A 16,051-nucleotide genomic window follows, 5' to 3' on the forward strand; every position below is an offset into this window, starting at 1 on the left:
GTAATAATGCACTTAGTGTAAAGGACAGTGTGGTCTGAGCCAGTGTCAAGCCCTGACTGTCCCAAAAGCTCAGACATGAGTGTCCAGTGCATGAATAATACTTTAAACTCCAAAAACTATAAATCTTAATTATCTGATGGGCAAAATCTTCACCTGGTATCACTGAGAACAGAAATTCTTCTTCTCAATGGACAAATGTTAGGAAAAAAAAAAATCAAAGAATGTATGGAAAAGAGCAGTGTTTGACATCCACATCGCCATGCACTGCACTGGAGGGCTCGGTGTTTCATCTGGACACACGTGCTGACAAAACCAAAGAGAAAAGAGCTTGCAAATGCATCACACTGAGATAAAACATAGCAAATGTCTGTGCAAAATGACAACAAATTGGGTGTGAAAGGATTGTAACTCATCCAAATGATGTTATATAAAGTCATACAATGCGCATACACCAGCATTCTGCTACTACAATTATAAAACAGCAAAACCTGGGATCCATTGGTGTGGATTCAATGATTTCTCACTCTAGTTTTTGGTTTTGTAAACAGTAACATTCAAAGAAGTCCTTGCTGACAGTCTGGAGAATATAAACATACAGCAGAGAAGCATCAGTGTTTCTTATCAGAGGAGCATAACAAGTCAGTCTGTGTATACATACAGTCACTGTGTGTATACAAGTGTTTGCTTGTTTTTGTGTGTTAGTAAAAGGCCCACTACTCTCACACACTACTATTCCTCTGTGTTAAGGTATTCCTGTAAACATTTCCATAACTCTTCCTTCCTTATCTTTACATTCCTTGCTTTCTTACTTAGACACAGTTCAGTAACTCATCAGGTAATCAATGAAATAAAAAATTAATAAACATGAATAGACAACATAGAATACATTCAAGTACATCAGTTTCTCGATACTGGAATGCAAGCAGGCATAAAGTCAGTCCCCACATGCACCCAAACCATCTCTGCCTTGTTAAGTGCACCAAAGTGCAAACCGGCTGTGTGATGTTGAGTTTTTGTGATCATTTGAACTGTGATGGAGCTCCCAAGTAAACTCACCTCCCACTTCACTGCCAATCCTAAACGCTGACTGCCCACTTTGCCCTGTGGGCTCACTGGTGACCTGGTTGTTTGTGGTTACACACTCCAGGTTCCTTGAAGGTCATTTCAAAATCTTCAGAGGCTGCCGTCCGCTCATAGTGCAGTGAGGGTGCGAAACAGCTGAGTGAGGCAGAAGACGGAGGCGGTGAGGGCCGTGCACTGTTTGGCGAGCAGCTTGATGCTCAGGTCCTGGCAGCTGCGCTTGCTGCTGGTTCGTTCGGCTGCCAGACAGAAGTCCCTGAATGAGCGGGCCACATCTGCTAGACCTGCAACCGCCTCAGCGTTCCTCCGGTCACACCTGTCGCAACCAGAAAACCAAAGGCATATGCCGGCCAACTCCACCAGGGTCCTGAAACTGTCTGCCAGGGAGTCAAGCATTTCCTCTGGGCTCTGGCCAATCCCTACCACCTTCTGGCAGCCTGACATCAGCCGCCTGGCCTCTATCTGGAGCACCCGCTTATTCTCTGTAAAATGAGCCGGGCAGGTGTCCCTTGGATGGCGGCCTCCTTGGCCCATCGCCCGCTCACTACTGCTACCCTCTAGAATAGAAAGGAGCTGATCCACGTCTAGGCGGAGTACTTGGAAACCTGTTGGAGGTCCTGGGTAACGCTGCTGACCTAACCGACTGATGGTGTCCTTGTGCGTTTGAGACAGGAAACAGTCAGAGGTGTCAGTCAGCGGTGAGAGGAGAGGGCTGAGCTCAGAGGTAGAGGAGGAGAAGAGGATGGAGCGCGGGAAGGAGGGAGAGAGGGTGGAGGATGTGGAAAGAAAGGAGGGTGCAGGTGGAGAGGTCATTACGGGGAGACCTGCTCCTGAGGTTTGAGTCATGCTGCTCTGCGTGCGGCAGGAGAACTCGTAGACCGTCAGCTCTTCGTCAAAGCTGTCCCCACTGCTGAAGCAGTTAGTATAGATGGCTGGGCATCCACAGGCGTCAAGTGGGACCTGCACTCCCTCCATAACGGACTCGCATCCAGATGCAAGCACAGAGCTACAGCCAATCTCAGGCTTCAAGGGCGGGGGAGCCCCATCCTCGGCCGGAGCCGTTGATTGAGACGGACCTTCACAGATTGTAAACACTCTGCAGCCTGAGGAAAGGTCTTTTGGTGAGTCAGACAGCTGCTCTGAAGGTCTACAAAGTCCAATTAAAGGCCTATCGTTACTGGTACATCTTACTCCCTGTGACTGATCATGAAAAGGGAGTCCTGGCCTATTTAGACTCTGTGTGGTCACGACTATCGGAGCTAGATTGGAGAGTGACGGACTGTTCAATTTATAAGCTGGACTGTCTCCAGTCGGGTTTAGAGCATCTTTCACTGGACTGGTGGTGTCTATCTTTAGCCCTGAAGTATCTCTTTGGATGCTGTTCACTATAGCTGCTGGAGGCTCTGTTATTGGTCCTGGGGTGTTCTGGACAGGCGAATACAAAAGCGGAGTTTGATATTGGGCTTTGGGCTCAGTCTGGACTGGTGCATTGGCTTCCTTCATCTCTAGAGGCGAATTAAAACTCTTTTCTGAGGTAATTTCCACAAGAAGCTCCCCATCCACCTCTGATCCTGTGACTGTTGTGTCGGAATCGTCTGAATCTACTGTTTCTGCATTCGTTCCTGTTTCAAAATCAGTAGTTTGTGTGACATCCTCTGTAACATCTGTGACTTGGATGGTAGTCTCAACATTGTTGCTGCAGTTGCCTTCAGCAACATTCTCCGTCTCGTCTTGGTGGAGGGTTTCGTAGGAGCACGATAAATAAAGGGGCAACTGTTGAATCTTTCCCCTAAGTGTGGAGGCAGATAATCTGCCCATGATACTGGGAGAACATGGCTGGAAGAGGAAACGATTTGGAGAAGGAGGCCCTTTGGAGATATCATTAGTTCTTACTAAGCTAGAACGAGCTACACACTCTTTAACTTCAACACTTGGCATGGTGGAATCGTTTCTTGGTTCAAGTAAGCATGAAGTATTTTCCTGCGTCACCTCACTTTTCAATCTAGTACCTGAATTAAATGTTGGAGATGAGATGCTAGTTGCAGCTCCAAGCTTTGCTGTGATAGAATTTATAGCTAGAGTATAGTCAATATTAGCTGAATGAATTCTTGCATGAGGTTCAGCACTTTTAAGCGACTTAAGGGCGATTTGTGCCTCACCTGCTGTGGCTGAATTAGATCTGATGCTACATTTTGTGGCCAAATTCCAGTCATCTTTCATGCCACTCGAAGAAGGATTTAAGGAATTGGTGACCTCGTCATCATCGAAAACATTGTCTGAATTTGTGCTATCAGTGACATCATCGCTAGTAGTCAAGGTGGAGCAAACAATGCCTACAGCTTCGTCTTCATTAACACTGGTTGTTACTGGTACTTTACGTGTATGATTTTGTGGCATCTCCTCACAAATGGATGAAGAGATTTTAGTTGAGGTTTCTAAGTCTGTCCTTAATTCTTCGTCACTTTGGGATTTGTGAATGACTGGTACTACAGGTAGAGGGGATGAGGGCGGAGGGGGTGGTGGTGATGACAGTGAGTTTGACTTGTCATGCACACCTTTAATCATACGTCTCTCTTCATTTGAGTTTAGCTCAGAGGCAATTAGATGAGATGCTAAAAAGCCATTACTACCTTTTTTATTCAGAGCTATCAAACATGGCGGCGTTGTGTTGACTTCTGACTGACTTTCAGGACCCTTGAGGTCTCTCTCTGAACTGTTCCCTCTCACTCCTTCTATCCTCTCTCCTCCCTTGTCTTCCCCTTTACCTTCCTCCTCAACCTCAGGAAAAAACATGTGACTAGTGAATGGCCCATTTCCTGACACACCTGTTCTATCATCTTTCTCATCTTCCCCTCTCCCCTCATTCCTCTCTTCCTGTCCCTCCCCTTCCTCCTTTCCGTCACCCCTCCTGTCAGCACTCTCTTTCCCATCTGGATCCACACGGCAGCGGACAACGGTGATGGTTGGAGGTGCGGCCTTAACCAGATCTGTGACTGATTTGAATTCCATTGCGTCTGGTTCCATTTCCATATCTTGCTTCTTGGTCCTGGAAGCGGGTGGCGTGTCGTTAGTTTGCTCAAGGGACCCAAAAGCAGAGGCTGAGCCTGCTCCATGAGAATGGGATCTTGACAGGATGGGTTTTGACTCGAGCTGAGCAGGTTCCCCTTCAGAGTGAGTCAAGGAGGAAACAGTAGGGCTGGGATTCTGGGTTTGCCCTGAAGGTTCAGGATCTGAGATCAGCATCTGAGCATTATTTGCCAAAAGACTTTTATGAATCCTATTCTGCTTTACTTTTTCTGGATCTGGTTCTGGATATGACACCATAGATGTATAATCAGATTCCATGAAGGAACGGCGCTTGCGAGATCTTTTCCTGAGCTGGAGCAATGTTTCTCTGCCTCCTCCCTCGTCTTCATCTTCTTGTTTGTCTCGATCTGCTTCTCCAGCTTTCTCTCCATCTGTCACCACGATTCTGATATCATTGAGACTCACAAAGTCCAGCTTCATCTCCTTGCAAATACCTGCAAGACACACAGATGAATGTCACAGAGAAAGTGTGCATTTAAAGTAGCTGCAGTAACAGTTTGTTGTAGCAGTGTTCTTCTAAAAACAGACATAATCCAAATGAACGTCATGCTCAATTCATCATTGATTAATTTAGTTTGAAGTCAGAATGTTTATTTTGATTAAATAAAGTGTTGTGGTTTTGTTATTATTAATATTATTATTATTTAGTCCCTTAATGCAGAGTTCCTTTTTAAAAAACTCCAAAAACCCAGATGAGATAAGAGTTTGTATTATTATAGTCCAGCCATTTAAGCAGGATGATTTTGACCTGGATTTTCGCAGGCTTCTTTTTCTGGACACCTGCCGGCACAGCCTGTCCAAATCTGCCATCGCAAACTTTCTGCAGACTCATACCGTGAGTCTGATTCAGGTGCACATGTTACCAGGCACCAAGATTATTTCCCATAACCCAAAATGATGTAAGCTAATACTGATAATAGTATGAACCATATTTACTTTTGAATACATTTGCTTTTCTTCTAAATTGTTCATCACTGAGGTAAGGTTTCATGGTGCACAAACAAAAAATGAATGTAATTAATAAATTGGATTTATTCCAATCTGCTAAATGAGACTGGAGCTAGGTTGACTTTTGTCAGTTGGTGTCAGATTTAATGTTGTTTTATGTTGCGACAGGAATGGCTCGTACATTAATTGTCAACATCAAAAGCATAGATAACTGATCTAAATCCTAAACCTCTGACATTAGTAACATGGCCAGAGATGCCAGTTCATCCCCATGGAAACCCATGAGATGATATAAGTCCTGACTCAGAGCACAGTTTAACTCTCACAGTGCAGCAAAGCCTGATGTGTTGATGATGGTAAACTGTGTGTGAACTAAAGAGCATTGGTACATTATAATTAAATAATTTACATTAAACTTGACCAATAATACAGAAAGAAATAATTATTGTCATCGAGAGGATTGATCCAGCAATGCGAAAACACTCTTATATTTGTAAAGTCTAATCTTTTTTTGTAAATGTAGCCATCTGAGACCTATGTGAAAACTGCTTGCATGTTTTGAACAACTAGCTTGGAGTATTTAATTTCCAATGTGTATTAAAGTAACTGATGAATGTAGCTTATAACTTGTTCATAAGACCAGTGGAATAAACAGTATACACTCAAATGTAACGGGTGAATTGATATATCTCTTGAGGCAAGAGGGCATAGCTGCAGCTCTGCAGGCTCCACTGGCGGACATCCAGCATCAATATGAGGTGTGGTCAGAAGTGCAGTCTACTACTTTCCTGGCAACTATATTCTCTGATAAAATCCTGTGTCACGGTAGTGAAGTAAAAGCTGCAATCACTAGATGGGAGCAAAACACAGTTTTACAGTCTGTGTGTGTATCACTCCACAGCGCTCCAAAATGTGAACATTTCAATAGCTTACAGAACCATTACCTCTTGGCACAGCACCTGAGGTTGGGTCTTCAGGCGAGGTGAAGCGATCTCTGGCGTCAAAAAACTCCTCATCAGAGCTGCTGTCTCCAAAGCCAGGTGGTGGCTGGAGGATGGGGACGGGTTCCAGGTCTCCAGCCTTAGCATCGTCTTCCTTCATTTCATCAGGTTCTCCTCCCTGGCTATGATGAAGCAGGTGGGGGAGACTGCGAGCGCTGTCAGGAGTGATGTTGGAGCAAAGGTTGTAGTAGCATCGAGCATCGCTCTGGTCAAAGTTGAACACAAACTCCATGTTGGAAGAGGAAGAGGAAGGAGAGAGGGATATAGGATATTCTTGAAAACCACCCTCTCCACTCATGCTTCCTCCTTCACCTGTTCTTCTCATCGTCTGGTCCATTTCTTGGAACAATTTCCTCCTCCTATGAAACTCCTCTTCTTCATCATCATCATCATCATCACTGGCCTCTGGAGGGCTTGGCAGGAACTCTACAAGACGAGAGAGCTCAGCAAAGCACAGAGAACTGTCAGAGTCAGGGTTAGTTGAACCTTTTTCAACATGGTGGAGGCTTTGAGAAGTGGAGAGAGTTGCACTGGGTTGAGGATCAGCCCCATCGCCAGATCTCCTGCAGTCTCCTTCCCCTCTGTCATAATTTGTTAAGTGTTTGAGGCGGTGGGAATGAACTGTTGGAGGGGCGAGGAGGTGAGAATGAACATGCCTGTGAGAGTGGATGTGGGGATGGATTTCTGCACGAGGATAGCCGGAGGTAGAGGAGCAAGATAGCAAATCATCTTCTTCCAGAGCATCGAGGGAGTCACTGGAGGGGCTAGTGAGGACACGAGAGTCAGTGTGACAAGAATCTGATGTCTCAGATGCAGATGGCTGCTCCTCTGCTGCTTGCACCATTTCTCCATCTCCACCTTTCCCGTCTTTTCCCACTATTCCATGCTTTTCCCTTGAGGTATTGTTTGTTACTTCAATCTGTATTCGTACACCCTCTTGTGCGCTCTCTGTCTCTTCCTTGTGCTCCGTCTCTTCATTCATAGCCTCACTACTCTTTTCCTTCTCTTCCTTTAGTGTTTTATCCTCCCAAGGTTTATCTCCTTTTTCTTTGCCATCTTTGCTTTTCCTTTTGTCTTTTTTTTTTCTTCCATCTGGATCTGATGAAGATCTCATGCGCGGACAGGGCTTCTCCTTGAGAGACACCAGAGTCACTAGTGGTTCCATGTCCAGGTCTGAAGAGTCATTTGAGTCGCTGCCGCACCGGGACACGTAGCCTGCAAACATGCATGAAAATGCAGAAGAAATGGATTTGAAGGATTTGAAACTGACTTTAGAGATGTATTGACCAGATTTCTGTGTATTTTCCTTTACCTTCCTCAGCAGACACTCTGTGCTTCTTGGACTCATCTATCCATGGAAAGATGTTGAGGCTGGGGTCGACAAAAACTCGACAGTACCCTGCTATTAGGCAAGACATATCTTTGGCTGCCACTGACTCCAGCAGTAATGTGATGGGCTTTGAGTGGGTGGGAGACAAGATGATTAGATGAAAAAGAGAGGAGCGGATCCAGAACATTTTCATGAAAAACACGTTTTAACATAAAGTAATCCTGCTGCATCCAAAAGGGGTGTCTTTTAATGTTGATATCTGCACATCTTTTAGAAGAAGTTGGATGCACAACAACTTTTGTATTCTTAATCTGTTAAATAGATCCTGCAGTTTGGCCCCAAACTGACTTAGGTGATCCGCAGGATAGCTTTAAGTTCTGCTCCGAATGCACCTAAAACACATCAAGATTTAAGATAAGACAATAAAGCTTTATTGATCCTCGTTGGGGAAATTCAAAATTCGAGAAGTGATGTGAAATCTTCCTAGGAAGAACCTCCTACTCCTCTTACATCCACTTCAACAATCTACTTAGTCCCACCATAGTTTCATTATAAGCCAATACTATTTTAGCATTTCAAAAGACTAAAACCTTATTTCACTGTAGATCTGTAGTTGGTACATTGATTTTTATTACTTTTTCTCTCACTAATTCCTTCTCTCTATTTCATACACATGCACGATGAACCAATCTTTCATAGCGAGACTCATAATTGGTCACTTGAGAAGAACATGGGGACATTTACTAAGGCCACGTGTGCACTGGTGTAACTATATAAAATGGATCAACTGAAAAGTGCAGCCAATGTTGAACTGTTACACTGTTTGTAAAAAGGAGTCAGATCATATTTAAACCCTATAAGAAAATGGCCTGACCTCTTGCCTTGATTAGCTGACTCGTGCTAGCTAGTGAACAGCAGTTGACTAACCTATGGGTGATCTCACAGGGGCTGTAAACTGATGTACTACTGTTAAGGTCAAGTATTAACAGAGTCTGAAAGGCACTTTTTCATTTGTTAGCATCCAGACTTCCTCACAAGCTAACTCTGTTGTGCTCAAACTGTGGGTGAAGCAAAAATCATTTTGATGATGACAAAAGTCTATCAGGAAAAGGGCCCCTGTCACTAATGCATGTAACAAAACACCATACCAAAAACTTAGATAAGAGTAATTATTGTGCGACTTTATATTACCAATCTTTGTGGCAATGTCTATCATGTGGAATGAATCACTTCAAAATGAAAGGGTTTTTCTGGATTTAGATGTGTGTGCATTTCGCTGCTCTTACCTTTATATCTTGTAGGTATATTTTGACCAGGCTGACCTTTTCTGATTCAGGCAGCAGCTCAATGCGTGTGATGCTGGTAAACTCAGTAAGTGTGGACAGGACGCTGAGCTTATGGTTGACCACTTGGCTCACACCATACTGTGCCCCCACCAGCAGTGTCACCATCGACTCCCTGTCCTGGAGCTGAAGGGTGGGGGAGAGGTTGTTAAATGCAAAGACAAGCAATGACAAATTATAGAGAAAGAGAGGATTGGTACTTCAGATAGAATCAATATACACACACTACCAGTCAAACGTTTGGACACACTTTCCTATTCATTTGAATGGGAAAGTGTGTCCAAACTTTTGAGTGGTAGAGTATAAAATTAACAATCTGAAAACCCACCATCATGGTGGCACTGAAGGATTTGCCTCCGAACGACCTGAGTTCAGCCAGCTCCTGCAGGTAGTTTATCCTGGTCTGATCAACAGACAGGCCCTTCTGCTTCGGATCATGCTGCAGTTGGCTCTTTTTCATGTGGTAGCCTATGGCCTTCCTTAGATCTTTCTCTCGCATGTTCCTCAACAATGTGGATGACACAAAGTTTTCAATGCCCCACGTCTTCCTGGAGCAAACACAGGAAAACAGACTGAGAAAGTCTGTGAGCACAAGACTGCTTGAAAGTTCTGCTTGATTTTAGGACATGAGATAGTGTGCATGAAATGCTTATGCTGAGAAGAAAAAGAACCCATACTATAATATATGACATATACGCACATATATGTTACAGTGTTGTGCAGGAATGACAGTAAAAAAGACAATGTCAATGAAAAGCTCACATACAGGGTTGTCAAATTTAAGTACATAGTTTAAAAATTTCAGCCAGGTACCAGCCAGGCTCATATTTGGGCTCAGTTACCCATCATAGTTGCTGCTGACACATGTAAGATCTTAAGGAAATGGCCTGACTACTATGATTGGATGCTATACAGCCAATCAGGCTTCTTCCACCCCTCCCCATCTGTGATTGACTGGTGTTGTGGTTCATTTCCATACACTGTGCAGTGACTTGAGCACACATGAAATAACGGGTGGACTGAGACTAGTGGTAAATCAGGATCATTTTATGGACTTGCAACGCTAGTGGGAAGTTCGGATCTTTTTACTGACTCGGGTCTTGTGTCTGACTCATTTCAGTCACGACTGAAAAAGTACAGCTTTCAAACACTAAAGAACAAGATGTTTTGCTTCACTTGGCATATAATACACAAGTTTCCTTTTGTTAAACTATTGAGCACCATTTTGGGCCATAGCCTACTGAGGTCTAGTTCAGCTGGACCTCAGATGGTCATGAATTTAATGCTAACAGAGGTGTTTGGATGAGGATTGTGATTATGATGTGTGTGTGTAGGAGAGCGCTCCACCTATCATTAAAAAATTCTCATACCATGATGGCTGTTCACTTCAGCCCACCTGCTCACTGAAGTGCTGTAGTGTATGAATTCATTCCAATGGAAACACAAATTAAACGTCCATCCAATAGCTACATAGCTAACGTTAACGTTCATGCTAACATCAGATATCTCTCCTCACCAGTCATAACAGCATTGGTCATGTTCTGCTGTGACCATGTGAATTATGAATGAAAGACCAGAAGACTCTTAGTTATGAGTCATGAACAAATCACTAATTTCTACACTGAGCCTATGCAGCGGCCATGAGACAAGTGAATGAAATGAATGGGCAGAATCCAAAACATTAATAAAGCAATGGAAAGATGAAATAATATTGATGTTTTTATTTTTACTTTTATATTTCAGACAGTTCTCATAAACCACAGACAAGTTAACCGCTCATTTCACCAACATCTGCCTCGACTGGTTGAGTGGAAAGAGAGAGGGAAGGGGGAGGGAGGGAGGGAGAGGGAGAAAGAAGAAGAACTCTTTGTAAAATTATTTAAAGAGACCCAACAGATCCTCCGATGAGCAAGCACTTGGCGACAGTGGCAAGGAAAAACTTCCTTTAAGAGGCAGAAACCTCGGGCAGAACCAGGCTCAGGGTGGGGGGGCGGCCATCTGCCTCGACCGGTTGGGTTGAGAGAGAGAGAGAGAGAGAGAGAGAGTGAGAGTGAAAGAGGGAGAGAGAGAGGTAGGGAAAGAGAGATAGTAAATGGGTGGGATGTTGGGTAGTTGAGTTTGACTGCTACTGTCTTGGTTTAAAGATGGAAATCAATCTCTTCTGCACTCTGCGGAAGAACTTGTTTAGCCTCGGAAATGCAAGGCACCGGCGACGTTCTGTCTTGATGGAATCAGCGTCAACAATTTGGATGACAGCTGTGGCTTCGTTGTTTGGCAGGACGGAGGCTGTGGCTTCATCAGTTGGTGCAAAGTCAGCTGATGGGCTGTCATTGTCTCTGGAAACTGGCACGTGGTGGTTGTCTGGATGGTCGTTGTTGTGTAGAACAGAGCTGTCCGGCTGTTCGTTGGCTGGAGTGGTTGTGTCTCTGGCCCCATCGGGACAGCTGCTTTCTGCTGAGGGTCCAGGGGAGGAACGTGGATGTTGATGGTAGGAGTGACTGGTGGAAGGCTCCCAGGATGTCTTTGTATCAGCACGGTGGTTCAAATGATCACAGTAACATCTCACAGGTTGCCGTCGGCGGCGCAGATGCTTCCTCACTCTGGGTCTGTATTTTGAGACCCTGGTGACAGACTCGTCACTGAAAGAGTCGATGTCAGCGTCGTATCCGCAAGAGTGACATTTATTACTGTGAGTTTTAGGGAACCTGCAACAGTTACCGTTCCTGGCTGCGTCACTCCCACTTTGACGGTCTTTAGTTTCTGCAGCGAAATCCTGTGCGTCTGCATCATAACCGGAAGAAGGTGCTGAATCTTTTCCATGGTCAGTGATGAGAGCAGCGTTTGAATTGTCTTCATTAGTGTTGTCATTATCTGATCCCTCTGAAGTTTCCAGTGGAGAAACAGCCATCAGCTGAATGGCAGTATCTGAATAGGAGCTGGCTGCTGTTTTCAGGTGATCCATTGTTATGAAACCGTGTTTTACAGCTTCCCTGGGAGTGATTCTCAGGTCATGATCTGGATCCAGGCAACTTCTCAGAAGGTCTAAAAATGCCATCCTGTCCTCATATTCAAGATGGTCTTCTGTTGGTGTGTGCTTCATCACTGCATCCTTTAAATTCTGGGCAGAGTCAAAAGGCCTTCTGTAAACTTCTGGCTTGTCACCAGTCACCTCCTCAAACTCCTCTGGTGTCCTCAGTCTCAGCCCTGTGAAACCATCCCAAATGAAATATGCCCAGCTATGTAGTCCAGAAAGTATGTGGTGGTTGCCTGGCTGGCCGACCAGGCGGACCACGGTTTTCATCCAGTGATATGGACAGTTGCAAGGGAAGAGGTTGGCACCAAAGTACAGGAACGCCATGACACAGCCCACTGCCCACATGTCAACGCATTCGGACAAGGGGAGTCCCAGGTTTACTTCTGGAGCTCTGTATGATTCATTCTGCATCATCATTCCAACTTCCACTTCGCTGGTGTGAATGGCCAAACCGAAGTCGATCAGCTTGATCTTGAATGGCTGATCTTTGTGATTCACAAGCATCACGTTGTCCGGTTTCAGGTCCGTGTGCATGATGCCAATACTCTTCAGGGCTTCAAAAGCGACAAGTAGCTGGTGGGCCACAGGACGGATTTCATTCAGACTCAGCGGCTTCCATTGTCTCTTCTTCAACAGGTCCCACAGGCTCATGTCCAGCATTTCGAAGGCCAGACAAGAGTGGTCATGGTACCTGAAATCATCCAGGAATCTGACAATGTTCTTCTTGTTTGGGTCAAGCACGCTGACTGCCTTCAACATGGCCACTTCTTTTTCAATGAGGTCATCTTCGGCGTCTTTGTGTATTTTGATTGCCACGGTTTTGGATGTCTTTAAGTCCAAACATATGGCAACTTTTCCAAAGGTACCCTCTCCGTTAAAATCCAGTATCTGGTAGCAGGTGGTTTTGCTTCGGAGTATATCTTGTTCCTCTGGTAGATTTTCGGGATGTGCAGGAGCAGTTTCTTTCTTTGAAGGCATTTTTGCAGGAAAATGTTTGCAAAAAATTCTCAAACTTCTCAGTGAAGGTCACTTGTGTCTCACTCTGAGGGCGATCAGAACGAACTGACCAAGTTCACCTGAGGCTCCTATATATATGTGTTCTTCTGATGTCATAGATGATGTCGCAAAGCACGTTTAACATCAAAGGATCAAAAGGTTCTAGAATGGAGATTAAAAAAAAAAAACTAAATAAATGAGTACGGTTAGATAAATGTCTGCACCCCTTTATGTCATACTACTGATGTTCAGTGATTTTAACTACTGAACTTATTGGTCCTTTATTACAGCTGGGCAGAGTTTTATTCACCTTCAGTCAATGCTCACAGTAAATCAAATAAAGAAAATATTGTGTTAAATTGTGTTTATTGTGTTTAATTTTCTGGATTAATCTGTTGGTTCACTCCATGTTTGCCACTTTTCAGGACCTGTCTGTGTCACTGGCTGAGGTGTGGAAGGGTAGGAGGGGTTGATGAAAACAGAACCGGCCAGAGAACAGCTGAATGATCCGTCTTCTAAAGATGCTGTTCTTCTCTACTGACAAAGCCAAAAAGTTTATGGCACATATATTCAGAATAAATTCTGATTAAATGATTGTTTACTCAGTTTAGGGGCTCTGTACTTCATGTAAGATCAGTACAGTATTAATTCATTCTTTACATTTGACTGAGACATGACAGCCCCTTTGTCCAAATGGGACGTTGACTCTGACGAGATAAAAATGGCACTTTTTATAGGTGATTATGCCTTTATTTTCCTGCTAATGTTAATTCCTTACACATTTATTTTCTTAATTAATGTGCCTGCCATGCCTGCCTTTGATATAATATTAATGTCTACAATATAAGCATCAAAACATTAACATACATATTCTTATTGGCTACACGAGTATCAACAAAAATTTTTAATTCATGTCATATTCATTCATATAGTCATGGTCAAAAGTATTGGCATGTATTTAATAAGAACACATACTATGTGTAATATATAGAAATGCAATCAATCCAATATGATTCAACTACATATTATTTCTATATTAATTTTTATTTTTTTATGTAGATGCGTATTGCTTCTACTTTAGATTTGAACTACGTCATATCTGCAGCAAGCTTAGCTAAGGAAATATTTTTGCTTTCAGTTCAGCTGGACCTCAGATGGTCATGAATTTAATACTAACAGAGGTGTTTGGATGAGGATTATGATTATGATGTTGTGTGTGTGAATGGCAGCTGTGTCAATAAACTGCTATGGCTCATGTGTGTGTGCTCACACCTAGAACATGTCTGCTGTAGCATTGGTAAAGCCAGCTGCATCCGTCTGCACAGAGTTTCATTATAATTTAATTTCTGATTCACAAAAACATTTACATACTTCCATGTATGTGAACCATTTAAATTCAGGGTTAAATTCAGCAAAGAAACCAACTACAGTGAAAAGTGCCAGTTATATTATTATTGAAATATAATGTAAAAATGGTGGTATGATGTCAGTATCACGATACATTTTTACTCGTCTGTATTTGAAGAAAATATGACACACATGAAATGTAGCCAAAATGCTGACAGTGTACTCCAGGTTACCAAGGCAATAAAAAAAAGAAATATTCTGTAGCCACTTAGCCTTTTGTGTTCCCAACAAGATTCTCTTTGAGCACATTTCGACTTTGATGTGGACGATGCACAACAACAACAACAAAAAAACCCTACTTGAAAAGATTTGATGATTGAACTGATTTAATGTTAATTACAATCTAAGTTAGTGATGCTTTTGGTCACAATAATTTTGTGTGTTTATGGCTTACGTGATGATCTTCAGGTTGGTCTTTGGCGACTGTCCACAGCTTGCTAGCCTTTCCTGAATGTGCAGGGCCGCTAGTCGCAAGGCCGTGTTACACCTCATCTCTATTGCAAATCGCTCCTGCAGTACATCATTCACCCCCTAAAACAAACAGATTGCACATATATTGATTTTGTTTCCCCATGTCTTTTACAAGTATGAAGAGAAATTGGCATATTGCCATTTTAGTTCTGTTCACTTTGCTGCTGTAACATTGCAAAGCTCTCTTATTGTAAAAAAAAATTATGCTAAAATGTATTGAGAAATAATCTTGACAACAATCATCCAGGGTTTTGTTTGTTAAATGACAATTATACACATTTGAATTAACCAACTACAGGACAGGAATAAAAGTGGAGGTATTAGAAAAACTGCACATTAAATAACAAGCTGTCTGTCAGCAGATATTTCATGGTGAAATATGCCAACTACTGCAACTCCTCCAGTAACTGCACTTTTTAGAGGGGTGTCAAATTAGAAATTTTACTTCCTAATCCAGATTCTGAATTTAATATAACTTTTTTTTTTTGTTGAGTGTGTTATGATAGCAAAGCAGGTTAGTTAAGTTAAATGCTGCAGCCTCCTTCTTGTTGATGACGAATCTACCTGCAGGTAGAGGTATTCAAAGGCTGTGGGATCCTCCTGCAGCAAAGACTCGAGGCTTTTGGGCATGAAACAAACACGGAAGAGACACCTGTAGTCATGGGCTTCTTTCTTTTGCACCACCTGGAAACACAAACGTATGGATCACTTGCAGTAGAGATAGAGCTATAGTGTAATGGAAACGCACATTGAAGTAGACAAATACAATGTAATAATTATTGGTGTACCTCCTGTATTCTCTCCTCATCATGCAGCAGCAGTAGTTTGCTGATGCTGTGCCGCTGCTCTAGTACCAAGGAGAAGTGTTCGATATGGCTGAGAGAAAGCTTTTCCTTCAGTGTCATCACAATGTCCTGATGCACAAACAAAATCACATCTTGAAAGATAATATTTCATGAGATCAGGAAACATATTTGCTGAGCTAAAGTTTGGATGGTTGGCAAATTAAGGCCAGTGGTGTAGCAATAAAGTAGCTTTTTAATGGTCAGAATAGGCAATAGTTAAATAATTAATATTGCCTCTGTTGTATAATTGTAGTTTAATATGTGGTTTACTGCAAACTTGGTGCTACATCACATTCATTCAAATTCATAAAGTGGACTGAATGCCATTTGAAATTATTCCTATATTCAGAATATCCTATACTGTGCATGGTAACTGGCTTTAGTTCTTGACAAGGTTGTATTATTTCATAAGCAAATTATGAACCTCTGAGTCACCTTGGAACAACTCAAAACTCCTGCAAAGTATCACGGAAAAGCTTGGAATATGTGGACGTATGGTGGATCGATTG

The 16,051-nt window shown here is 42.9% G+C and overlaps 1 protein-coding gene across 1 annotated transcript in view; it reads right to left on the bottom strand.

The window, feature by feature from the left end:
* Nucleotides 1-1,109: 1,109 nt before the first annotated feature.
* The window catches only part of frmpd1a (FERM and PDZ domain containing 1a), a 28,717-nt gene continuing 13,775 nt past the window's right edge, over nt 1,110-16,051 (bottom strand). The window contains exons 8-18 of the mRNA XM_029513435.1: nt 15,486-15,611; nt 15,262-15,381; nt 14,621-14,757; nt 9,118-9,337; nt 8,733-8,915; nt 7,429-7,573; nt 7,270-7,331; nt 6,807-7,125; nt 6,060-6,542; nt 3,906-4,601; nt 1,110-2,810 (exon numbers count right to left, since the gene is read on the bottom strand). Of these exons, the coding sequence (XP_029369295.1) occupies nt 1,192-2,810; nt 3,906-4,601; nt 6,060-6,542; nt 6,807-7,125; nt 7,270-7,331; nt 7,429-7,573; nt 8,733-8,915; nt 9,118-9,337; nt 14,621-14,757; nt 15,262-15,381; nt 15,486-15,611 (4,110 nt within the window). The 3' untranslated portion in view covers nt 1,110-1,191. The remainder of the gene's footprint in view (nt 2,811-3,905; nt 4,602-6,059; nt 6,543-6,806; nt 7,126-7,269; nt 7,332-7,428; nt 7,574-8,732; nt 8,916-9,117; nt 9,338-14,620; nt 14,758-15,261; nt 15,382-15,485; nt 15,612-16,051) is intronic.

The sequence above is a fragment of the Echeneis naucrates genome, chromosome 1 (genome assembly GCF_900963305.1).
Source record: "Echeneis naucrates chromosome 1, fEcheNa1.1, whole genome shotgun sequence".
NCBI classification, from domain to species: domain Eukaryota; kingdom Metazoa; phylum Chordata; class Actinopteri; order Carangiformes; family Echeneidae; genus Echeneis; species Echeneis naucrates.